Below are 26,440 nucleotides of genomic sequence, written 5' to 3' on the forward strand. Positions count from 1 at the left end.
GTCACACAGCACAAAAACTAGCGTTTTCATATAGTTGAAACTCTCGAGGGCTGAGCTGGATAGGTCCTTCCTTAGGACTGTGTTGGTACAGTCAGTTTGGCTCTGCTGGCATGGTGGCAAAGAGCTAAGGAAGAAGTGACTCAAGAGATGCAGCACTTTGTAGTATATGCTGATGGACAAGGATATCTTGGCCAATTGCCCTTATCTGTTCAAACCAGACATATTCCACTGGCTTAAAATTGGCAGGTGACATTTTCGACTCTAATCTCCAGAGCCATCTGAATTCCAGCCAAAAAGGTCATGTGACCATGGAAAGTTGTAGACAAAGATGGAAACCAACATCCATAATTCATCCCCCTACCTATTCTGTATTGTTCTTACAGTGGTATTTTAGCTGCTCTGAAAGATCTCAAGAAAAGGGCCACCACCACTTTCCTGACGCTTGGTCTACACAAGGAATCTATGTCAGTCTAACTACGTCACTCAGGGCTGTGGAAAATCCACACCCCTGAGTGATGTAGTTATACCAACCTAACCCCTGGTGTAGACAGCGCTATGTCAACGGGAGGACTTTTCTCATCGACATAGCTACCACCTCTTGGGGAGATGGAGTATCTGCGCCAATAGGAGAAGCTCTCCCATCAGCATAGGTAGCAGCTTCTTCACTAAGTGCTAAAGCAGTGCAGCCACACTGGCGTAGCTGCGCCGCGGTAAGTGTAGACAAGACCTTAGAGTATTTACTCCACCATCTAATATGTCTCACTGCAGGACATTTATCCTACATTCTTCTTTCTCTAATTTCATACATTACTTCAAGTAGTTCCCCTTTGTATCATGCTGAAAAATTCCTCTCCCTCCTTAGTGTACACACTCTTGTAGTCATGACTTAGCCAAGATGCAGAAATTTAGGGTGAAATCCTGGCTCCATTGAAGTCAATGGCAAAATTCCCACTGACTTCAATGGGGCCAGGATTTAACTCATAGTTCCTTTAATCTTTCCTCATATGTCAATCCCTCAGACAATTAATTTTTTTTTTTTTTTGGCTCTTCTCTGAACTCTCTCCAGTTTGTCTATATCTTTCTGGAAATAAGATACACAGGACTGAATGATATATTCCACAGAAGACTTTCCCCAGTAGAAATCAATATGATATTTATATATACACTACACAGGAAAAACTACAATAAAAGAACATTAAGGTTGAAAAGCCAAGCATTCAGATGTTAAGAAATGCCAGAATAAAGGTTCCCTGTGCAACTTTATTTCAGCCCCAATTGTTCATATGCATTATCAAACTGTCTTCAGTCACATCTCATTTTTTCACAGGACCCCTGCCTCAGGATGGACAGTATTCACTTAATGAGCAGCTATCTTCCCCCCACACTGTTCAACGTGTGGCCCTACCCCTTAGTTACTGCAAACTATTCAAACCCTGCTCTGAAGACAAATGAATTTCCTCCTGGGCTTTTCTATGGTGCTCATCATTATAGTATATGAGTGTTTCACCATTTATTTTAAGAACACCTCTGAGACAAGGAGGTATTTATTTGCTCTGTTTTACAGATGGGGAACTGAGGCAAAGAGAGATTCAGTTCAAAAGTATCGACTAATTTTGGGTGTGATACCTAGGGTCTGGTTTTTCAGAGTGTTTAGCATCACACAGCACTTTGTATGCACAAGCACAGCTCCCACTGCCTCCAATTGCAGCTTTGCGTAATCAGCACTTTTGCCAATCAGACCCCAAGATCTCAGTCAGGCACCTAGAGAATGAGATACACACAATTAGGGTTTGCCTACACAACCCTCAGCAGTGAGCCTCTAAGCCTGGGTCGAAAGATTTCCTAAAAATAGTCACCACGCTAGAAACAGGGCCGGCTCTACAGTGAAAAAAACTGCCGCCGCAGACAGCAAAAGGAAGAAGCTGCTGCCGAATTGCCGCCGCGGCCGGAGGAACTGCCGCCCCTTTCTAACTGCCGCCCCAAGCACCTGCTGGGAACGCTGGGGCCTGGAGCCGGCCCTGGCTACAAATAGCTGTGTGGATGTTGCAACTCAGGCTGGAGCTTGGGCTCTGAAGCCTAGAGCATGAGCTGCAAGTTAAAAGCACTGGCCATACAGCTCTTTTTAGCACGGTAGCGTGAGCCCCACAAGCCTGAGTCTGTCAACCCAGATTCGGAGATTTGCTGCCATGGGCTGCTGCCGGCTGTGTAGACGTACCCTCATTGACTACTCTGAAAAATTCGGTTTAAGTGACTTGATTAGCATCACATAGGAACTAGAATCCAATGCACCAGGGCAGCATTCAACTGCCTTCTCTTTCTGTAATCCCCTGGCTCATTCACTACACATCTCCCAACGGGTGCAAAAAATTAAGCAATGGCCCGACAACAGACTCCTTTGGTACACAATCCTGATTCATCCTCAGAGCAGGTCTGTTCTATGCACTGAATGAGGCAGGTGTCCTGTGGAAGAAACTGTATATGATCATGTAATTGAAGATTGTATCATAATGCATACACACATGGCGCTGAATTAAGGTTGCACAGGCAACCTTAATTGTGGTATGTCCTAAGTTTTAAGTGTTTGACTTTGCAACTTTGATAAATGTTCTTTTAACTGATTTTTGTATATAATTTTCTACGTTTAAAAAAACTAACTGAAAAAACAAACTCCACCATATGACATCATATTGACACCCACATGGTCACCAGCAGGGTTGAAACTTTTACATCCATAGCACAGCTCTCTGCCGCTTGAGCTAATGGAGTAGCTGACAGCAGAAGTTGTCATCCTCTGTGTGGACAAGCACTGTCTTAGAGGTGAGACACACACATTTTGCCAGTGGGTTTCACAGATATTTGTTGACAGCAGAGGAATGGTGAGACTCAGGAATGTTGGGTTGCATTCCCGGCTCTGGAGGGGAGTGAGCTCTAGTGGGCACAGGTTCTCCTACCTGTGCCCCACAATCTTGACCCTTTCTGTCGCATCTCTTCCAAACTGGCCATGTCCCAGCCGTGTCTTCCCCACTTCTAGCTCCTCATCTCAGTCCCATTCTCCCTCACTACCCAGCCTCAGTCTCCATTCCTCAGGTTCCTCATCCCAAACCAAGTTGTCTTTGCCCAGTAAATCCTTGCCTCGCCCCCTGGATTTCTCAATCCCAGTCTTCTTGTCCAGCCATTCCCAGTTCCTATCCCCACCCTCTAGCTCTTGAACCCTAGTCTCTTTGCCTAGCCAGTCCCTCCTTCCCTCCCAGTTCCTCATCTGCTCTGTCGCTCATTCCTCCAGTCTCTGGATACACTCCACATCCCCATGTTCCCTATCCCTTCTGACTCCCAGTCCCAATCTCCATCCCTAGACTCCTTGTCCAATCTCAGTCCCCGCTTTTCCCATCCAGGCTCCTTGTCAAAGACTTTGCCCAGCCAATCACAGTTCTTCCCCCTCACCTCAACCACTCAACAGATCAGTTGTTGCTCCCTCTCCCAACTTCTTCCCACAGCCCCACTTGTTCCCAGTCTGGTCTCCCATGGCAGGTTCCTTGTCTCAACCTATTTGCCCCAGAACCAATTCTTGCCCCTTTGCCTTCCATTCAGGCAGCTTCCTCCGCCACACTGCCTGGGGCCAGAAGGGGGGCATTAGGAAGACTAGAGAGCAGCTTCCCACCCTCAGTTCATGTGCCTGCCTGACCCTGGCCCAGCCACAGGTGCCCAGAGCTGCAACTGCAGGTAAAGTCCTGCTTATCCCTGGGCTGCACCATATCCAGTGTGGATGGAATCTTTGGGGAATTAGCTCCAAAAGTCTAGCAAATCTCTGAATTTATGCAAAGGCTTAGGGCTGGTCTACACTAGAAACTTACATCAGCATAACTACATCTCTCAGGAAGGTAAAATCCACACCTGGCATGGACATTTTTTTAGCCCAAGTGGTTAAAGTTTGGCAAAGTTATAAGCAACTGGAAACAGGGTCTTATCATAGGTAGGATCGGGCAACCTTAATAACAAGTGATTCTACAGGCCTATAATGGAAATTACATTATATATGTGTGTGCAAATGTGTGAGACACACAACATATATAAGTTTTGTAATCTTGTCATTTAGTGGGGCTTTCGTCTCCTTATTTCCTTTTTGTTTGGGTGTATGTATGCCATCTGTGACTCACACAGTTAACTCTGTTAAGGTATTTGTGCACCATGATAGAACAATTTCAATTTTTAAAAATACTGTTCCACCATGCTATATCTTTTTAAATTGTCCCACAATAATGCGTGTAAGTCTAACAAAGTCATTGCATGTGAAAAAAGAGGAAGCAAGAATGCAAGAAAAAATCCACTGGTTAAATGGCAAGGTTGAAAAAGTTATTTGAGCTGAAAAGGCATCCGTCCAAAAAAAATTAAAAAATAAAAAAAATAAAAAGGAAATAGAGACGCAATAAGAAATGGGCATAAGTTTTTGCACCCTTAGCTTCATGATTTCTGTGGGTGCAACAGAACCCGTGAACTCACAATAAAGCTGCCCTTGCTTATATGTCAAAAAAGGAGAAATAAAATGTCACAGGGGCCAGATAGAATCAGTACAGAGTTCTGAAGGACCTCAAGAATTAGGTGGCAGAGCAGCTCTCAAAAATATGGAAAACCTCATTAAAATCAGCTATTGTGTTAACCCATTTCCCGTTACTACCCATCTGTGATGGGGTGCATAAACCCCATGCTGGGCTTGAAGGGGTTAAAGGACAATACTGGGTCCAGGTAGCCCCACCCCTCCACACCTGCATAGAATGCTCCAACTGGAGAAGAGACCAACTCAGCTCAGAAGGCAGAAGGCTGGGGAGGAAGACAGACCTACTGGGAGGACTCCTGGACAAGAGCACCGGAGGAGCCTGCTGAGAGGAAGAAGACTGCATGCTGAGCACGGTTGGGTCTGAACGTTCAGTTATCTTTTCTTTTTACCTTATATTGGACTTTGAGCCGGGGGAGAGAAGCAGATGGTAGGAAGTGACCCAGGGAGGGTAACTCAGAGGGGACTCTAGGGTGCCAGACATTGTTGACCTTATTAGGGCCCTGGGTCAGAGCCGAGTAGAGCGGGAGGGCCCAGGCTCCCCTACCAACTGGCCCTGGTGAAGGAGGGACTTAAGTCTCATCCCCACTTCATTCCCTGTCTGGTAAGAAGAGAGACTGGACTGAAAGACTTTCCCACTGGGAGGTGGCACTAGGTGTGCTACTCACTAGGCCACCTACCCAACGAGGTGTATTATACTATCATTACTGAAGATGCTCAAGAAGAGCTAGTCCTGGTTGAGATGGAGGTATTCAGAGTAATACCTGGTTTGGATGACTCAATTCCTAACATGTGCACATGATGACAGCAAAATTCACAGGAGAATTTCTTATTGTCAACAGAAGAGAGCTCACAATTTTGTACAGCTGTTTCCTAGTGGACTGGGTCCTATGAATCGGTCACACAAGGAGGTTTATGTATACTAGAAAGATAGGTTGAAGTTGGGGTTAAAAATAGGTTAAAGTATGTAACCATGCCTTTTTCCTACAGTAGATGTCTTTTACTTCAATTAAGCAGGTTATGGCATACCTATGCTCCCCATAGTTCCTTTCTGTGGTGCTTCTCTCTGTAATTTGTTTTCATATCTATGGGCAGGCTCTTTTTCCTCAATATTGAGTAGTACCTGTTGTGGAACAGATACACCATTATAACCTAAAGGGCCAAATTCTCCTCAAATATGTTCCATGGATAGCAATTCATTTCAGACAATCTGATCTCCCTCTCCATGTACAGAACTGCATGCAGAATTGAGAGATTTTTGTTATGAGAAATTATAATATAGCCCTAAGCTATTAATGTCAAGAACTTTTTCATACAAGCTGATTTCCCCCTACTGCTGGAATGCTACTTTCACCTTCAAATATACGAACTAGATTGCACCTTAAACTCTAATTAACATTTTTCATTCAGTGGAAGTTACAATGGCTTCTTAATCACTAGCACCAGTTACCTTAGTGCACACATTTGCTACGTATCTTCACAGTTCTGTATCAGGTGAATTCAAAGCAAAATAAAATATGAAGGTTGCTGTTGCTACCTATGTTGAGAGCTGTTTCCTGTTTGTCCCCTGTCAGGATCCATATCTTGATTTCTGCTTTCATTAGCGTTGCTATAGTTTCTGGAACACCTGCTTGAAGGCGGTCCTCAATGGCTGTAGCTCCAAGAAGCAGCAAATCCTGAAATAAACATAAGAATTTGAGGGATTGTTTTCTTTAGGCCAAATATCAGCTTAGAACACACTCAAAAAGGGAATTAATGATGCATGCTGTACCTCATCACTAATACGTTTTGACAAGAGATGAAGAAGTTACTCACCTTGCGCAGAAACAATGGGTCTTCTAGGTGTGTGTCCCTATGGGTGCTCCACTGTAGGTGTGCTTGTGTCCTTGAGCTGCTGATTGGAGAACTTCAATAGCAGTGTCCAGTAAGCCCACACATGCACTCTCTCTCCTTGTGCTGTGCCCGAGGCTAGTCAGTGCATGCAGGCTAACCCCCTTAAGTTCGTTCTCTAGCACAGAGTTATTGATAAGAACTCCGAAGTAGAGGGAGAAGGGTGGGTTGTGGAGGGACACATATCTTGAAAAACCATTGTTGCTGCACAAAGTGAGTAACTTCTTCTTCTTCGAGTAGTGTCCCTATGGGTGTTCCACTGTAGGTGACTCCCAAGCAGTATCCTTTCTGGAGGGCCAGTACTTCAGAGTCTGGTCCGTTACAGATGACAGTACTGTGGAGCCAAAGATGGTGGCTCTTTTTGTAGTAAACTCTCATGAGTGGGACAGGGAAGGGTAGGGAAGTAAAATGAATGGCGTACCCGGTTTCAATGATCTCTAGGACTGGGACGAAGAAGATTGAGGGCCTGGTGGTTTGATTTTAGGGAATTTCCCTTCCTTTCTTTGTGTCTCATAATGGCATTGACGTTGATATTGAGATGTGTATGGTCTATGCTGGGATTGGGAACTAAATCTTCTCTTTTGTCCCAGCATGTAGACACCCAGCAACCAGAGAGTAGCCCTGGAATCCTTAAGGATGTGAAGGGAAGCATCAGTCTTCTCACCGAAGAACTTTGTGCCCTCAAAAGGAAGGTCCTTAATGGCAGACTGCACCTCTTTCAAGAAACCTGACAGATGGAGTCATGACACCTGTTGCATCACCACAGCCATGGAGATGGATTTAGCTGCTGTGTCAGCTGCGTCGAGGGCAGATTGCAGCAATGTCTTTGCCACTAACTGGACTTCCCGGATAATGTCCTTGAATGAGTCAAATGTGAATCTGGTATCTGCTCAGTAAAGTCACTTAAATTTGAGGAGTTTATATAAACATATTTTGCCGTGAGGGCCTGGTAGTTGGTGCTACAGAATTGGAGAGTGGCTAACTTGCTACCAAAAAGGTCGAGGCACTTCCAATCCCTCTTGCAGAGAGTAGCCCTCAACTGGTGTTGTCAGTCATAGAATCACAGAATCATAGAATATCAGGGTTGGAAGGGACCTCAGGAGGTCATCTAGTCCAACCCCCTGCTCAAAGCAGGACCATTCCCCAACTAAATCATCCCAGCCAGGGCTTTGTCAAGCCTGACCTTAAAAACTTCTAAGGAAGGAGATTCCACCACCTCCCTAGGTAACGCATTCCAGTGTTTCACCACCCTCCTAGTGAAAAAGTTTTTCCTAATATCCAACCTAAACCTCCCGCACTGCAACTTGAGACCATTACTCCTCGTTCTGTCATCTTCTACCACTGAGAACAGTCTAGAGCCATCCTCTTTGGAACCCCCTTTCAGGTAGTTGAAAGCAGCTATCAAATCCCCCCTCATTCTTCTCTTCTGCAGACTAAACAATCCCAGTTCCCTCAGCCTCTCCTCATAAGTCATGTGTTCCAGTCCCCTAATCATTTTTGTTGCCCTCCGCTGGACTCTTTCCAATTTTTCCACATCCTTCTTGTAGTGTGGGGCCCAAAACTGGACGCAGTACTCCAGATGAGGCCTCACCAATATCGAGTAGAGGGGAATGATCACGTCCCTCGATCTGCTGGCAATGCCCCTACTTATACAGCCCAAAATGCCATTGGCCTTCTTGGCAACAACGGCACACTGTTGACTCATATCCAGCTTCTCGTCCAATGTAACCCCCTAGGTCCTTTTCTGCAGAACTGCTGCTGAGCCATTCGGTCCCTAGTCTGTTGCGGTGCATGGGATTCTTCCGTCCTAAGTGCAGGACTCTGCACTTGTCCTTGTTGAACCTCATCAGATTTCTTTTGGCCCAATCCTCTGATTTGTCTAGGTCCTAGACCCACCCTATCCTATCCTTACCCTCCAGCGTATCTACCACTCCTCTCAGTTTAGTGTCATCTGCAAACTTGCTGAGGGTGCAATCCACACCGTCCTCCAGATCATTAAGGACGATATCGAACAAAACCGGCCCCAGGACCGACCCTTGGGGCACTCCGCTAGATACCGGCTGCCAGCCAGACGTGGAGCCATTGATCACTACCCGTTGAGCCCGACAATCTAGCCAGCTTTCTATCCACCTTATCGTCCATTCATCCAGCCCATACTTCTTTAACTTGCTGGCAAGAATACTGTGGGAGACCGTGTCAAAAGCTTTGCTAAAGTCAAGGAACAACATGTCCACTGCTTTCCGCTCATCCACAGAGCCAGTTATCTCGTCATAGAAGGCAATTAGATTAGTCAGGCATGACTTGCCCTTGGTGAATCCATGCTGACTGTTCCTGATCACTTTCCTCTCCTCTAAGTGCTTCAGAATTGATTCCTTGAGGACCTGCTCCATGATTTTTCCAGAGACTGAGGAGAGGCTGACTGGCCTGTAGTTCCCCGGATCCTCCTTCTTCCCTTTTTTAAAGATGGGCACTACATTAGCCTTTTTCCAGTCGTCCGGGACCTCCCCCGATCGCCATGAGTTTTCAAAGATAATGGACAATGGCTCTGCAATCACAGCCGCCAAATCCTTTAACACTCTCGGATGCAGCACATCCGGCCCCATGGACTTGTGCTCGTCCAGCTTTTCTAAATAGTCCCTAACCACTTCTTTCTTCACAGAGGGCTGGTCACCTCCTCCCCATGCTGTGCTGCCCAGTGCAGCAGTCTGGGAGCTGACCTTGTTCGTGAAGACAGAGGCAAAAAAGGCATTGATTACATTAGCTTTTTCCACATCCTCTGTCACTAGGTTGCCTCCCTCATCCAGTAAGGGGCCCACACTTTCCTTGATTTTCTTCTTGTTGCTAACATAACATCATGGGAGTTGACAGCATCCACCACGATGGAGTTGGGTGGTAGGTGGATTCTTTGGTGGGGACACAGAATTTTTTATCCACCCGCTTGCAAGTATGTGCTACTGACCATGGGGTTTGGTATATGGTTCTTGCTGAGCAAATGACCTCATTAATAGGGAGGGCGATCTATGAGGAGGAGGAAGACTGGAGGATGTCAAGGAGTTGATGGTGGGTGTCTGCCACTCTCTTCCAGCTCCTGGAAGAGACGAAAGTCATCTGCAAAAGATGGTGGGGGAAGCATGACAGCTTCATCAGGAGAAGAGGAGGATATGGTCCTCAACACCAGTTTTTCCTCAATACCAGCCTCCTGCTCCAATATGTCCTGTGGAGGGAGGTTTCAAAGCTCTGGATGCTGCAGCCGATGGGGTGTGTCTTGAGGGTTCTCAGGCAAGGCTTGAAGCTTGAGAGGCATGCTGGCAATATGCCACCCAATGGTAATGGTTGTATAGAGCCCGACAGTGGCACCCATGGGTGGCCGTACCAAGATGGTGGTCGTGGGGCCATCTGTGGGTATATCTTTGGGCTCTGTTCGTACTAAGTACCGGGAGAAGTACTGCAACACTACCTCCTGTGAGCTCACTGTCTGAACCCTTGCTAGAGAGTGGAGGGGCATAGCATGGCAGTGGGGATAATTCCCATGCGTGGTAAAGGCTCAGTGTAGAGGTCTCGATACTGAGAGGTGGGGACTCCAGCATGCAATTCCAGCATGCAGAGGTCCCTGGAATGGCAGGATCCCGTCAGTATTGGTAGCAGTTCCAGGGGTACAGGGATCTTGTTCAAGCCAGTTGCTCCAATGCCAGGTGAGCCATCACTGGTGGTGCCAACGTGGACTCGTGTACCAGGAGCGCCTTTTTAGTGGAGTGCTTACTCCTGTCTTTCAGTGCTGATGACTCGGTGCCCATACCCATCAGGTCCATGGGCCTGTCAGAGGTACTGTTTGCTGTCAGTCTCTGTGAATCATGGGTGCCGGACTTAGATGATCTCAGTGCTGACGGTGCCGAAGATACTAAGCGAGATGGAGATCGCTTATGGATATCTGAGGGCTCACTGTGAGGGCTTCCTGCTCTCTTCTTAGATGATTTATGAGAGGGGTCTGCAGCTTGTTTCTTCAACCCACAACCCTTAGATGTAGAGGGCTGTGGGGAAGACCCACATCTGCCAGGTGACTCAGGCCTGAGAGCCACCTCCATGAAGATGATCTTTTGTCAGAGCTCTCTGTCCTTACGAGATCATGGATGGCAAAGACCACGCTTCTGTTGGATGTGGCCTTCCCTGAGGCAGTGAATGCACTGGGAGTGCTTGTCTGCCATCGGAATTGCCTCTTTGCTAGTAAGGCACTTCTTAAAGCCTGGGAAACCAGGCATACCCCATTGGTGGGGAAGGGTCCCCAGTGGGGGAGAAAAGAGAGGGGAAAAATAAAGTATTTTTTTATTATTATTTTCAAGGGTAAAATAAGAAAGGAGAAAAGAACTAGAACTATAACGAGGAGACTAACTAGCTATAGATATATAAAATAAAGCAATGCTCTTATAATATTTCTGTCTCTAGCCACGGGCAGTTGAGAAGAAATTGAGGAGCGCTCGCCCATGCGCGCTGACTAGCCTCATGGTGAAGTACAAGGAGACACAGCACATGAGCAGGCCTAGCAGACACTGCTACTGAAGTTCTCCGATCAGCAGCACAGGGACACAAGCACACCGATAGTGGAGCACCTATAGGGTCACTACTCAAAGGAGAAATACAGTACAGTAATTTTTTTGTCTGGTTCTTCTATTTCCTCTGCATACAATCCACATTTCAGAGGTGTATAATGAAGCCAAATGTTTCTGATCAGAAAGATGGCAACATTTCAACAGCAGTTAATTGAAGTTACACAACTTTAACGTTAGGTAATGGATGAACATACGTATTGGTGCATTCACTAATCACCATAGCAATATGCTTTAACGGTCACAATCTGTATTTCTTAAGCTCACAAAACAGAAATCATTTGGCGTCATATCATTTAAACTATTTTCCCTCCCATAAAATGTATACGCAGCCTGCAAACAATCACTCAAGGCTAAAATTATTGCAATTATTTACGGACATAATCACATCATATGTAACACAAATGGAATGAATATTGAACAATCCAAGTATCTGTACTGTATATACATATGCATATCCCTGGAAAGAAAAAATGTCCCATACAACTAGTAGGTGCTACAGAGCTGTGCATATTTTTCTGACATTTTAGCGCCATTGCAGGAAAGGATTTGGCCATGTTACAGAAAATATGGCAGACAACATGCTGCAGAAATAAAAGCAGCAAACTCTGCCAAATAAAGCAGCAGTCCTATCTGCCAGTTTTAACCCTGAAACCATTTTAGTAATTCATTGGCCAAAGGAGATGGGATTTTTTTATACATTTTGTAATCATTTAACTTAGTTATTTGTAACTTTACAGATATTGTACAGGAAATATTTCAGCGGCATAGACTGAAAAAAGTGTCTTTTGGATTGAGAATTAGAAAAATAAATATGAAAACTGGAGTGGATACAACAGTAGAAAAGTGAGAAAGAGCAAGAGCATGCATATGTATGTGTAATATATATATATATATATTCCAGCAGATGTATTTATTAATTCAACATGTGATACATTTAGCAAAATAATCCTGCTTGGAACTATTCACATGAATAAGGTAAGCAGGATTTAGCCTTCAGCAGCATAAACGCCTGCAGTCGTTACCTTTTCAATGATCTCATAGCACTCCTCCATCTTTTGAGTTCTGTCTTTCAAAACTGTGCTGGCTTCATTATAAACATTTAACCACTCTCGATAAGAATTTTCTGACAGGTCCGCATATGCAATGCACAGAGTCCTCAAACCTACAAAACAGAATATAGATGTTGCACACATTAACCTACTGATAGGGAGGTTATTAAAATCCTTCTATTGAATGAACCAGCGGATGCTAAACACCTGGCCCCCTCACTGGAGTCAATGAAAGTTTTGCACACATAAGTAATGCAACACAGAGCTCTAGAAAGGCAAGACAATCTCCCAGTACAGTTTAGAAACATTTGGGCTTTTCCACCAACTTCACCCAAATGGGGCAGATTGTGAATTTACTAACACTGGCGTAAATCTAACCAATTTCATTGACTACGCTGGATTTACACCAGTGTAACCAAGATCAGTAGCTGGCCTAACATGCACAAACCTCTCCCCAATTTTCAGTAATCTAGTAATACTGGAGCAACAACAGTGTCATCTTTCATCTAATTTTCCATTTGAGGCTGAAAGTGATTTGTTTTAAATGTTAATTCCCGTAAGTTACACAACCCCAATGAGGTTGGTAAGTATTATCATTATTATATTTCAACAGCAGGTTGTAATACTACTCATCCCAAATTATTGCTCATCCCAATACTTCCTTTCAGAGAAGAGAATGTATTCTCCCCCTCCATGCATACATATTACTCACAGTTATGTGAACGGAAGTTACACCTGCACAACAAATAGAGAATAGGCCCCATAGAGTATGAAAGAGATCATTTTATTAGACGGCTGATCAAGTTTAACATATATGAGACCATGTCTACACTACAAAATAAGTTAACCTAATTTACACTGGCATACAGCCATTGCAGTTATTAAATTGCTTGTGTGTGTGTGCACACGTGGCACCTTGTGTCAGCAGTGCACGTTCTTACCAGGAAAACTTGTGTCGATTGTACTGTCAGTGTGGGGCATTGTGGCATGGCTCCTGAAAGCCAGCAACAGTTGACGTAAGCACCAACCTAATTATAGAAACTGTGACTCTACGTTGCTCAGGGAGGTGGAGTTACTGAATTGGCATAGAGAGGCACTTACATCAGCGGTAACCAAATTTAAATGCACAGTCATCCACAGCCAGGTCGACACAAGGCATCTTACATCAACCTAACTGTATAGTGGAGACCAGGCCTAAGTAAAGATTTTTATTCTGGCATGGGTCAGTCAGAAAAAGGAGGAAGCATGCCATATAAAATGGAAAGGCTTTATTATTTGGGGTTAGGGGAAGTCAGAGAACAAACTGGAAAAAAATATTTAAAGTCTGAACAAATAACAGCTTCAGACTTAGGAAAAAATAACCATCAGTTCATGTTTTTACAGTAATGAAGTAAAAGCTATTGTGACAGGGTTGGGCCAGATGGCTACAGGAGAGTGATAGAAGGCAGATATATTAGCCCCAGGTTAAGTAGGTCTCTTTACCCTGGGTAAGGTAACAGGGAAGGTTCCAGAACAATCAGGAACTTTCTGGAAACAATTAAGGCAGACAGGCTGATTAGAACACCTGCAGCCAATCAAGAAGCTGCTAGAATCAATTAAGGCAGGCTAATCAGGGCACCTGGATTTAAAAAGGAGCTCACTTCAGTTTGTGGCATGCATGTGAGGAGCTGGGAGCAAGAGGCACTAGGAGCTGAGAATGAGAAGGCATACTGCTAGAGAACTGAGGAGTACAAGCATTGTCAGACACCAGGAGGAAGGTCCTATGGTGAGGATAAAGAAGATATTGGGAGGAGGCCATGGGGAAGTAGCCCAGGGAGTTGTAGCTGTCGCACAGTTGTTCCAGGAGGCACTCTAGACAGCTGCATTCCACAGGGCCCTGGGCTGGAACCCAGAGTAAAGGGTGGGCCCAGGTTCCCCCCATACCTCCCAACTCCTGGTCAGACACAGGAGGAGTTGACCTGGACTATGGGTTCATGAAAACGGCCAAACTGAGTGCGGCCGTGAATCTCCGAGGTGAGCAAATCCACCAATAAGCGCAAGACCCACCAAAGTAGAGGAGGAACTTTGTCACAGTATAAAAAAGGAACAAAGCCCATATCCCTGTTAGCACTTCCTTGTGAATGAATGTGTCATGAATTTGTCACCAGTAACATAAAAAGTTGGTATGTTTGATTTTAGATTGTAAGTTCCTGGGGGCAGCACCAGTGAGCCAGATTCAGACATGAATCTATATGAGTTGAAGTTGTAATGCACATCTTTTCCCCAGCTCTCTCAGCTTGTATGTTACACTAGTTTAGACACTTAGGGACTAATTCTCATCTCTTCTGATTTTACACTGCTGTAATTCCATTGATTTCAGTGTAGTTACTCCTGATTTACACATGTAAAAGTGAGATCAGAATCAAGTCACTACTCACCTTTATTCTTATGCAGGACTCAGAACTGCTCCCACTGAAATCAGTTTCACTATGGTTTCAACAGAAGCAGGATCAACTTGTAAACTCCTCTTTTAGACTTAAACTCACTAACCCATGCGTATCTTACATATACGACACATTGCCTATGAATTTGCTCCATGTCTTCATTTTTGTCTTGCTCAGCACTGAACAATTTGATGGCATTTAAAAATTAATACATAAAATATGACTAATAATTCAAAAATTTGATTCATACTTGCGCGTTGTTTCACTTACCTTCTGTGGCAAAGTATTCAAGATGCAATAGTGTTTGCTCCATATACTGGGAATCTTTTGAAAGTCTCTCAAAAATAACATTATCCTATCAAAACCAAATTAGATATAAAGAGTAAATTCACATGTAAACTTTTCATTCATGTACCTACAATGCACAAGTGTTCAACCCCTCTAGATCTAACTGATGTGAGGTGCCTAAAGTGGACATGATAGTATCTGCAAATGAAAATACATACAATAATGAATTTTGGTTTACCTATGAAACGGATCTAGCTCTGCTTAGAAAACCAAAGCTGGAATGCTGCAGTTTTAACCACCATATATGAACTCCAAGCAGAAGTGAAAAGGGGTGGGATACTATCATTGCTTTGCAAATACAAGAACACACACATTGTTTCTTTAGATTTTTCTTCCCTTACCCCAAACTTGTTACACTCTTATTTAAATTTAGAATACAGTATAGCAAAGATGGAATGCTCCATTTTGAATTACTGAAGTGAGACTGAGCTTTCCAAGAACAGAAGAGTCCTGAACAATAAAAAACACAGTTCCAGCACAGACCCATACTTAAGAGCTTATCTTGCAATTCTTACTCAGGCAAAATTCCCATGTATGTCAATGACAGTTTTGCCGAATTGAGAAGTCAGAACAAGCTTATGCTCAAATAAATTTGTTAGTCTCTAAGGTGCACAAGTACTCCTGTTCTTTTTGCGGATACAGACTAACACGGCTGCTACTCTGAAACCAACATAGGTTGGATTCTATTGCTGGGAATTGCTTTAGAAGCACCATCCATTACTGCCTGTGGTTATTTCTGGGACTGATAAAGATCTGGGGTGAAAGGGAAATGAAGGAAGAAAGGCTGCCTGAGAAATCAGGAAAAGAAAAAAGGTGTAAAAGACATAAAAGAAAAGGAACTTCATTTTTAATATCTAGATGAACTTCAAATACAGTTGAACGTAAATAAATAATTTATAATATCACCTTCATTATTTTATGAGACCAAGACAGGAATATATTCAGGGTTCTGCCCAATAAATGCAAACTCACTTTCAAAAGTTATGGCACTATTTTTCTTAAAACAAAACAAGTTGATTTTTGGTGTCATTCTTGCCTCCCCTGGTTATGGTTGTTGCGGCCCCTTTGCTGCTGCTAGAGGGCATTCGCCTGTTCCCACTGAAGTCAGTGCAAAACTTCTACTAACATCTATGGAACAAGATCAGACCCACAATACCGCTTCTCTTTCTTCTTCCCAGTGCTAGTTCTGTGATGTGTACCAGCTGTAACACTCAGCAACACAAAACTGACAGCAAGAGAAAGAAAGAGTACAGCAGTGTGAAAACAAAAGTGGTAAGAACAGTAATGGGACTGGAAACGCAGATGTCAGACATGGTCAGTTCTGTTGGGTCCAGATTTGTGTGTGACTTTCAAAAGTTTTAAGCAATGTAAAATTACAGTGGGCTTGATTCACCTCTGTTATTCCACTTTCATGTTGGCATAACTCCACTGAAATCAGTGGAACTACACTGGAGTATAGTAGAGATGCATCCAGCCCTGTATTTCAAATGATTTTTTAAAAGTGTGTTTAAAACACACACACACACACACAGAGTAGTAAATTAGAGCCTTAAGGTAAAAACATCACAGAAGAAGCACTGTTAAAACAAACAGAGATTTAATTCCACCTGATAAAACCCTCCATCACTTTCCACTGAATTTAAAGCCACACCCTGCTGTGGTTGTTGATGCCTCTGATTTTTTACAGTCATTGCATTTTGATACATTATCCCTCCTGTTGGTGAAAGTAGGAGCACAGCATATTATGAGCAGGGACAACTAGCAGCAGCAGCAGATGCAGAGATGGGAGAAAGCAGAAGATCACAAGACAGACAGGGCTAAATGCTTGAGAACAGACTCCAGTTTTGAAGATTCAGACCACAGTGTTTAGATGTCTAACTTCCTGACTGTACCTGCATATCAGGGGAGACATCCTGCCTGCACTGAAGTCAATGGGAGGACTCCCATCGACTTTAACGCAGGCAGGATTTCAGTTCAGGCACTGAGAGGCCTAAATACTATGGGTGCCTGCAAACAAAATCAGAGAACAGGTTAAGGCTCCTTTAAACATTCGGCCCCTAATATGTGCAGCTAACAGATACTCATTAGAACGGACAACATTTCAACATTTTACAAACAATGTGACTGCTGCAGCAGCTCGCGGTATTTCTACCATTCTCTGTTAGTAGTAGCAGATTACTTACAGCCCCTTTACAGTACAGACGAAGTCGTCCCGTTGGAGTCCGAACTATTACAGACATTCTCTTTCTGTTACTATGAGAAAACAAACAAACAGTCTTTTTAATTGTTTTCTAATCAGATCTATGGTTCTAGGAGTAAAAGCACAGTCTGATCCCACAAGTTTTCTTCCATATGCTTGGCACATTTTAAACCAGGTCATACAAAAACACTAGTAAACGTACAATACATAACTATCTTACACATGCCGTTTCCATCTTCCAATCCTATGCTTCTTTAATCAATATGAACATAAATAGCCTGATTTATAGTAGTTTATGGCATACAGATGCACACCCACATTTGCATTCCTAATGTACATAGGCAATTACTGGGACTGCCTAAACTAATCTGATAGTCCTGAAGTTGGCAATCTGCATGCACAGATACTGGCTCGTGCAGTTAATGTAATTACACACACAAATTAGGCATGAATTGCATGCGAGAGTTTCTATGCCTAAAACTTTTGAAAATTGTGCCCCAAATAATTTACCATAACTTTTCAAAAACAAAAGATAAACTTACTGAATGCTCCAGTTCAAAAATACAATGGATTATCATATAGAAACATGTATTTTGTTGAACTTGATACCTTGCTCCCAGTGCTGACACACTTCAAGATTGCAGGAGCAGAGTGCTCATCCTCTGAGAGGGAATGCTTTGCACTGCCTAACTACCAACTCCTCTGGATCTTTCTTAATGAACAAAACTAATGGGCTCCCATCAGGGTCCCACCTAATACAGAAGGTTGGTGGCTAAGAAGTGTGTCCTGGAAGTTCAAGGAGGGAGAAGATTTTGTGGAGTGTTGTGTCCAGTTCTGAGTTCCACATTTCAGGAAAGATGTGGACAAATTGGAGAGAGTACAGACATGAGTTGGTCGAGTTCAGGATCCTGACACAGGGAAGAAAGGTAAGCAGCAGAATACGGACCCTGGACTTCAGGAAAGCAGACTTCGACTCCCTCAGGGAACTGATGGGTAGGATCCCCTGGGGGAATAACATGAGGGGGAAAGGAGTCCAGGAGAGCTGGCTGTATTTCAAAGAATCCCTACTGAGGTTACAGGGACAAACCATCCCAATGTGTCGAAAAAATAGTAAATATGGCAGGCGACCAGCTTGGCTTAACAGTGAAATCCTTGCGGATCTTAAACATAAAAAAGAAGCTTACAAGAAGTGGAAGATTAGACAAATGACCAGGGAAGAGTATAAAAATGTTGCTTGGGCATGTAGGAATGAAATCAGGAGGGCCAAATAGCACCTGGAGCTGCAGCTAGCAAGAGATGTTAAGAGTAACAAGAAGGGTTTCTTCAGGTATGTTGGCAACAAGAAGAAAGCCAAGGAAAGTGTGGGCCCCTTACTGAATGAGGGAGGCAACCTAGTGACAGAGGATGTGGAAAAAGCTAATGTACTCAATGCTTTTTTTGCCTCTGTCTTCACGAACAAGGTCAGCTCCCAGACTGCTGCGCTGGGCAGCACAGCATGGGGAGTAGGTGGCCAGCCCTTAGTGGAGAAAGAAGTGGTTAGGAACTATTTAGAAAAGCTGGACGTGCACAAATCCATGGGGCCAGATGCGTTGCATCCGAGAGTGCTAAAGGAGTTGGCCGCTGTGATTGCAGAGCCATTGGCCATTATCTTTGAAAACTCATGGCGATCGGGGGAAGTCCCGGACGCCTGGAAAAAGGCTAATGTAGTGCCCATCTTTAAAAAAGGGAAGAAGGAGGATCCTGGGAACTACAGGTTCTGTGGATGAAGGGAAAGCAGTGGATGTATTGTTTCTTGACTTTAGCAAAGCTTTTGACACGGTCTCCCACAGTATTCTTGTCAGCAAGTTAAAGAAGTATGGGCTGGATGAATGCACTATAAGGTGGGTAGAAAGTTGGCTAGATTGTCGGGCTCAACGGGTAGTGATCAATGGCTCCATGTCTAGATGGCAGCCGGTATCAAGTGGAGTGCCCCAAGGGTCGGTCCTGGGGCCGATTTTGTTCAATATCTTCATAAATGATCTGGAGGATGGTGTGGATTGCACTCTCAGCAAATTTGCGGATGATACTAAACTAGGAGGAGTGGTAGATACGGTGGCAGGTAGGGATAGGATACAGAGGGACCTAGACAAATTGGAGGATTGGGCCAAAAGAAATCTGATGAGGTTCAACAAGGATAAGTGCAGGGTCCTGCACTTAGGATGGAAGAATCCAATGCACCGCTACAGACTAGGGACCGAATGGCTAGGCAGCAGTTCTGCAGAAAAGGACCTAGGGGTTACAGTGGATGAGAAGCTGGATATGAGTCAACAGTGTGCCCTTGTTGCCAAGAAGGCCAATGGCATTTTGGGATGTATAAGTAGGGGCATAGCCAGCAGATCGAGGGACGTGATCGTTCCCCTCTATTCGACATTGGTGAGGCCTCATCTGGAGTACTGTGTCCAGTTTTGGGCCCCACACTATAAGAAGGATGTGGAAAAACTGGAGAGAGTCCAGCGAAGGGCAACAAAAATGATTAGGGGTCTGGAACACATGACTTATGAGGAGAGGCTGAGGGAACTGGGATTGTTTAGTCTGTGGAAGAGAAGAATGAGGGGGGATTTGATAGCTGCTTTCAGCTACCTGAGAGGTGGTTCCAAAGAGGATGGTTTTAGACTATTCTCAGTGGTAGAAGAGGACAGGACAAGGAGTAATGGTCTCAAGTTGCAGTGGGGGAGGTTTAGGTTGGATATTAGGAAAAACTTTTTCACTAGGAGGGTGGTGAAACACTGGAATGCGTTACCTAGGGAGGTGGTAGAATCTCCTTCCTTAGAAGTTTTTAAGGTCAGGCTCGACAAAGCCCTGGCTGGGATGATTTAATTGGGGATTGGTCCTGCTTTGAGCAGGGGATTGGACTAGATGACCTCCTGAGGTCACTTCCAACCATGATATTCTATGATTCTATGATTCTAAGAGCAACAAAAATGATTAAAGGTCTAGAAAACATGACCTATGAGGGGAGATTGAAAGAATTGGGTTTGTTTAGTCTGGAAAAGAGAAGACTGAGAGGAGCATGATAACAGTTTTCAAGTACATAAAAGGTTGTTACAAGGAGGAGGGAGAAAAATTGTTTTTGTTAAGTCTGAGGATAGGACAAGAAGCAATGGGCTTAAATTGCAGCAAGGGAGGTTTAGGTTGGACATTAGGAAAACTTCCTAACTGTCAGAGTGGTTAAGCACCTGAGTAAAGTGTCCAAGGAAGTTGTGGAATCTCCATCCTTGGAGTTTTTTAAGAGCAGGTTGGACAAAAACCTGTCAGGGATGGTCCAGATAATACTTAGCCCTGCCATGGGTGCAGAGGACTGGACTAGATGACCTCTCGAGGTCCCTTCCAGTCCTATGATTCTATGTGTCTCTGTGTGTGTAACAAGGCTGGAGGTAATATCACTGTTGTATATGGCAAGGCAACACCTTTAACTCTGGACAGCAAAAGACACTAGAAAAATATCAACAGTTTGGAGGGAATTCAGAGAAGAGCAACAAAAATGATTATAAAGATTTACTTGCAAGAAAAGAACAAAAGTGTATGAGGAAAGAGTTAAATTACCATGGATATGCTAACACTCTATCTACCTTATGTATTTTTGACCCCAAGAAGGAATAAGAATTGGTAGAATTGTTTAAGCAGGTATAACTAGGAGTAATGGGATAAAAATGAAAAACAATTAGGCTGAATGTTAGGAAAACTGGGTTTGGGGTATATTAGATGGCAGAACAGTCTCCCATAGGAAGTGGTGGTAATCACTTGAATATTTCTAACTGGACATTCAAGAATATACTGTAGGGAACAATCCTGCACTGGCAGGGGTATCAATTAGATGACTTAATGGGTGCTTTTCACTTCTAAGTTTTATGTATGTTATTAAGGGACCTAGGCACTGTTCCCACAGATGAAGCAAGAGGGCTGATTTCATAAACCCTGGCAAAATGCCAATAAAAAGAATACTATCAGCACACTGTAAACTATGCAAACAAACCTCCTGCTTTAGGAGAAATTATGCAACAAATTAATGCAGGGTTCTTCAAAACATACAAAGGAGTGAACAATGGGGACTTTCATGTTCCTCTTAAAAACATTAATTTTGCCTTACTAGTAAATTGCATTTTGTGAGTTTCCCCCCCAATTTCAAAAAAAAATGGATTGGTTCATCTGACACTCTACAAAGCTAGGCAGAATCTCCCATCACATGGAGTTTTGTGCCTCTTCCCAGTAGCAATCTGTGCACTAAAGATTCAGACAAACTTTCCTAGCAAATAATTAGCTTTACACTTACATCCAAAATAAAACAAACTATGTAAAAAGAACACTAGGATTTCAAAGTAGAGCATACACAAGTCAGGAAATGTCAAAGTTAAGATTGGTCACACAACCTTAACTCTCCCCTGCAACTTTAACTCTGCCCCTTGTGCACACACATTCAGTACCAAGTTTGAGTCTCCACCTCTCTACAAGATTTTTACATCAGTCTAAACCCAATGAAATCAAACAAGTTAGACTGGCATAAAACAGAGTGGAGAATTGGGTCCTGTGAATGAAGCAGGGGTATATAATGAATAGAGTCCTACCAAATTCACAGTCCATTTTGGTCAACTTCACAGTCATAGGATTTAAAAAATCATAAATTTCATGATTTCAGCTATTTAAATTTGAAATTTCACAGTGTTGTAATTGGAGGCGTCCTGACCCAAAAACAAGTGGGGGGGGGTCACAAGGTTATTGCAGGGTGAGTTGCGGCACTGCTGCCCTTACTTCTGCACTGCTGCTGGCGGCGGTGCTGCCTTCAGAGCCGGCAGCTAGAGAGCAGCGGCTGCTGGCCAGGAGCCCAGCTCTGAAGGCAGAATTGCTGCCAGCAGCAGCGCAGAAATAAGGATCTTAGGAAATAAGGACCCTTCCTTCTGCGCTGCTGCCTGCAGATCTGGGCCCTCAGTCAGCAGCTGCCACTCTCCGGCTGCCCAGCTCTGAAGGTAGCAGCACAGAAGTAAGGGTAGCAATACCGCGACCCCACTAAAATAACCGTGTGACCCCCTTGCAACTCCCTTTTGGGTCAGGACCCACAATTTGAGAAACGATGGTCTCCCCCGTGAAATCGGTATAGTATAGATTAAAAGCACACAAAAGACCAGATTTCTCAGGGGGAGACCAGATTTCACGGTCCTTGACATATTTTTCATGGCCACGAATTTAGTAGGCCCCTAATAATAAATGAGACATGGCTCTTAGTTCAGAGCCTCAGTTTGGTTGAAATTCTGAGGATATTTTGGAAACAACAGAATGTAATGGTGGAATTAAAATATATTGTAAATACACAGGCACAAGGGGATAGAGTAAGGAGTTTCTGAGCAATCTTAGCCTTGGCATGTCCTGCCTTTTCAGTACTTCACTTTACAACCTTTTTAAAAACAAAAAACAAAAACAAAAAACAGTTTTTTGTAGAACTTTGCTTCCTTCTGTGTGCATCTTCAATCACCACATGGAATGAAGCAGGACTCCTGGTAAGTCCAATAAGATAAAGTACATGGGAGAGTATTTGTCTTCCTTGTCTCTTGGACTGAACTTTCTCCTCACAGGCTCTGCCCTGTTGAGTCTCCTACTCATAGCAGATATGTAGGACACTCTTTTATCAAAAAGAGTTCAGAAACTCTGCAGCAAACTAATACGCCAGGGGAGCTTCCACCCCCTCCTGGGTCCTGGAATTGTGTGAGCAACCTCATCCTCTTTGCTGGAGTAAGACGCTACTATGGATGAGGGAGGGACAGAATAACAACAAGAGAGAATTCTATCTGTGGGCCCAAAGAGAATCCATAAAGGGCCAGAAAAGACCCCTGTAGTCAAAAGATGCAGGGAATTTCTGTGTCCAGAAACCCTTCTACTCCCAGTGCTTGGGTCCCTGGATGATGACTCCACTCCCTTTATGGAGGTCACAAAGCAAGTCCAGATATGCACAAGACCCAGTGAGAGCCATGGGGACACATCTGAGGAACATTCAGAGAAGGCAAGGAAGAGGGAAACACAACCTAGCCACCCTTCCCCCTCACCATCCTCTTCCTCCTCAGCAGGCCAAGTCAGCTTGCCACAGAAATAGGGAACAAAGAAGGCCCAAGCAACAGCTGAGTCAAACCTGGCCTTGGCCCACAGAACTGAGGGGGGCCAGGCATTAGAAGTGGCAGAAAATCTCAGTCTGACTGGTACAACACAAACCCAGGCGCAAAGCACAAAACATCTCCATCTTCTCAGCAGAGGGAGAATCTATCAAGTGCCTGTTATGCTAAGGTTCTCTTATACAGCCAGAGTGGTGCAAAGGATCCTTAGTGTAAATGAGAATGAGGCCTGAAGTCTCTCCTGCTGGGAAGCAGAACGGAGACTGGGATATGGGTGGTCAGGCTGCTCCCAAAAAAGGGCATGAAATTTCCCTCAAGTGGGAGATTCCCTCTACTTGCATGGAAATTATGAATTATATTTTGAACTTATACAGTGCTTTTCATCTGACATTCTCGAAGCATTTTACTAAGGCAAGGTGAGAATCATTAGCCCCATTTTACAGGTGAGGAAATTTAGGCGCAGAGAAGTGAAGTGATATGCTAAGGTCACATTGAAAGTCTCTGACAGAGCTAGAACTAGAAAAGATGTCCCTTGACCCCCACTTCCATGTCTAACCACTAGACCTCTAATTCCCATTTGCAAAAAGGAGCAATTTATTCATCCCAGATTGAGGGCAACGGCAAATCTAAAGGAAAATGGATGATTTAACTAGCCAACCAACTACAATTTCTTTAAATTCCAGTGAACCTGATCATTTGTAATGTTACTAGCACATTTTCTCTTTTATTTGCTGCCTTGCATTTATTTAATATCTGCAGAAATAACTTACCTAGAAAACTCCAGCACATTAAGGATTTCAAAGGCTTCCTCTTTCCCCAGCTGCAGAAAAATACATTGTACAGAAAATTAAGATGATGTGAATGATGCATATATGGATAGAAGCATCATGATTTTCAAATGCCCATGTCACATGATTTCAAATGTGACGTGATGATAGCTCCCTCTCCTGGTTAAAGAGGTATACTGTCCTATTTCAGTCTAACTGTGAAGTGGCAAATTCAGCCCTCATTTGCACCTGTACAACTCCAGTGACTTTCAATTTCTTTATTACTTTATGAGCCTGCAGTCACTGATTTTAGCGGGGTTGCATCTATATAACAGACGAAATTCTAGCTCCCAATCTTTGCATGCACATAAATATGCTTTAAAAAAAAAGACTAAACATTTAAACCTGCTAAGTAAAGGCCGTTGACATAAGGAAAGGGTTCAAATATGGACCACCTGGATAAAAATTTTCCCAGCAGAAGCAGAGACGTTACTGTGGCTGGCTAACCTAGTGAGGAGGGCTTTAAACTAGGTTCACCGGGGGAAGGAGACCAAAGCCCTGAGGTAAGTGGGGAAGTGGGATACTGGGAGGAAGCACGAGCAGGGGCGCGTGAGAGGGGAGGGCTCCTGCCTCATACTGAGAAAGAGGGGCGATCAGCGGGTTATCTCAAGTGCCTATACACAAATGCAGGAAGCCTGGGAAACAAGCAGGGAGAACTGGAAGTCCTGGCAAAGTCAAGGAATTATGATGTGATTGGAATAACAGAGACTTGGTGGGATAACTCACATGACTGGAGTACTGTCATGGATGGATATAAGCTGTTCAGGAAGGACAGGCAGGGCAGAAAAGGTGGGGGAGTTGCACTGTATGTAAGAGAGCAGTATGACTGCTCAGAGCTCAAGTATGAAACTGCAGAAAAACCTGAGAGTTTCTGGATTAAGTTTAGAACTGTGAGCAACAAGGGTGATGTCGTGGTGGGAGTCTACCATAGACCACCAGACCAGGTGGATGAGGTGCACGAGGCTTTTTTCCGGCAACTCACAGAAGTTACTAGATCGCAGGCCCTGGTTCTCATGGGAGACTTCAGTCACCCTGATATCTGCTGGGAGAGAAATACAGCGGTGCACAGACAATCCAGGAAGTTTTTGGAAAATGTAGGGGACAATTTCCTGGTGCAAGTGCTGGAGGAACCAACTAGGGGCAGAGCTCTTCTTGACCTGCTGCTCACAAACCGGGAAGAATTAGTAGGGGAAGCAAAAGTGGATGGGAACCTGGGAGGCAGTGACCATGAGATGGTCGAGTTCAGGATCCTGACACAAGGAAGAAAGGAAAGCAGCAGAATACGGACCCTGGACTTCAGAAAAGCAGACTTTGACTCCCTCAGGGAACTGATGGGCAAGATCCCCTGGGATAATAACATGAGGGGGAAAGGAGTCCAGGAGAGCTAGCTGTATTTTAAAGAATCCTTATTGAGGTTACAGGGACAAACCAACTCGATGCGTAGAAAGAATAGTAAATATGGCAGGCAACCACCTTGGCTTAACAGTGAAATCCTTGCCGATCTTAAACACAAGAAACAAGCTTACAAGAAGTGGAAGATTGGACAAATGGCCAGGGATGAGTATAAAAATATTGCTCGGGCATGCAGGAGTGAAATCAGGAAGGCCAAATCACACCTGGAGTTGCAGCTAGCAAGAGATATTAAGAGTAACAAGAAGGGTTTCTTCAGGTATGTTGGCAACAAGAAGAAAGTCAAGGAAAGTGTGGGCCCCTTACTGAATGAGGGAGGCTACCTAGTGACAGAGGATGTGGAAAAAGCTAAGGTACTCAATGCTTTTTTTGCCTCTGCTTCACGAACAAGATCAGCTCCCAGACTGCTGCGCTGGGCAACACAGCATGGGGAGGAGGTCGCCAGCCCTCGTGGAGAAAGAAGTGGTTCGGGACTATTTAGAAAAGCTGGACATGCATAAGTCCATAGGGCTGGATGCGCTGCATCCGAGAGTGCTAAAGGAGTTGGCGGCTGTGATTGCAGAGCCATTGTCCATTATCTTTGAAAACTCATGGTGATCGGGGGAAGTCCCAGACAACTGGAAAAAGGCTAATGTAGTGCCCATCTTTAAAAAAGGGAAGAAGGAGGATCCTGGGAACTACAGGCCAGTCAGCCTCTCCTCAGTCCCTGGAAAAATCATGGAGCAGGTCCTCAAGGAATCAATTCTGAAGCACTTAGAGGAGAGGAAAGTGATCAGGAACAGTCAGCATGGATTCACCAAGGGCAAGTCATGCCTGACTAGTCTAATTGCCTTCTATGACAAGATAACTGGCTCTGTGGATGAGGGGAAAGCGGTGGACGTGTTATTCCTTGACTTTAGCAAAGCTTTTGACATGGTCTCCCACAGTATTCTTGCCAGCAAGTTAGAGAAGTATGAGCTGGATGAATGCACTATAAGGTGGATAGAAAGTTGGCTAGATTGTCGGG

General features: G+C 44.2%; 1 protein-coding gene across 3 annotated transcripts in view; it reads right to left on the minus strand.

Moving 5' to 3' along the window:
- The window catches only part of ATP8A2 (ATPase phospholipid transporting 8A2), a 652,386-nt gene that overhangs the window by 450,894 nt on the left and 175,052 nt on the right, over window positions 1–26,440 (minus strand). For all 3 annotated transcript variants that reach the window (XM_027821585.3, XM_043530953.1, XM_043530957.1), the window contains 5 exons: window positions 23,968–24,017; window positions 17,047–17,116; window positions 14,786–14,870; window positions 12,066–12,205; window positions 6,087–6,225 (listed from right to left, as the gene is read on the minus strand). In XM_027821585.3, coding sequence (XP_027677386.3) covers window positions 6,087–6,225; window positions 12,066–12,205; window positions 14,786–14,870; window positions 17,047–17,116; window positions 23,968–24,017 — 484 coding nt within the window. The remainder of the gene's footprint in view (window positions 1–6,086; window positions 6,226–12,065; window positions 12,206–14,785; window positions 14,871–17,046; window positions 17,117–23,967; window positions 24,018–26,440) is intronic.

This window comes from Chelonia mydas, chromosome 1 (genome assembly GCF_015237465.2).
Source record: "Chelonia mydas isolate rCheMyd1 chromosome 1, rCheMyd1.pri.v2, whole genome shotgun sequence".
NCBI classification, from domain to species: Eukaryota; Metazoa; Chordata; order Testudines; family Cheloniidae; genus Chelonia; species Chelonia mydas.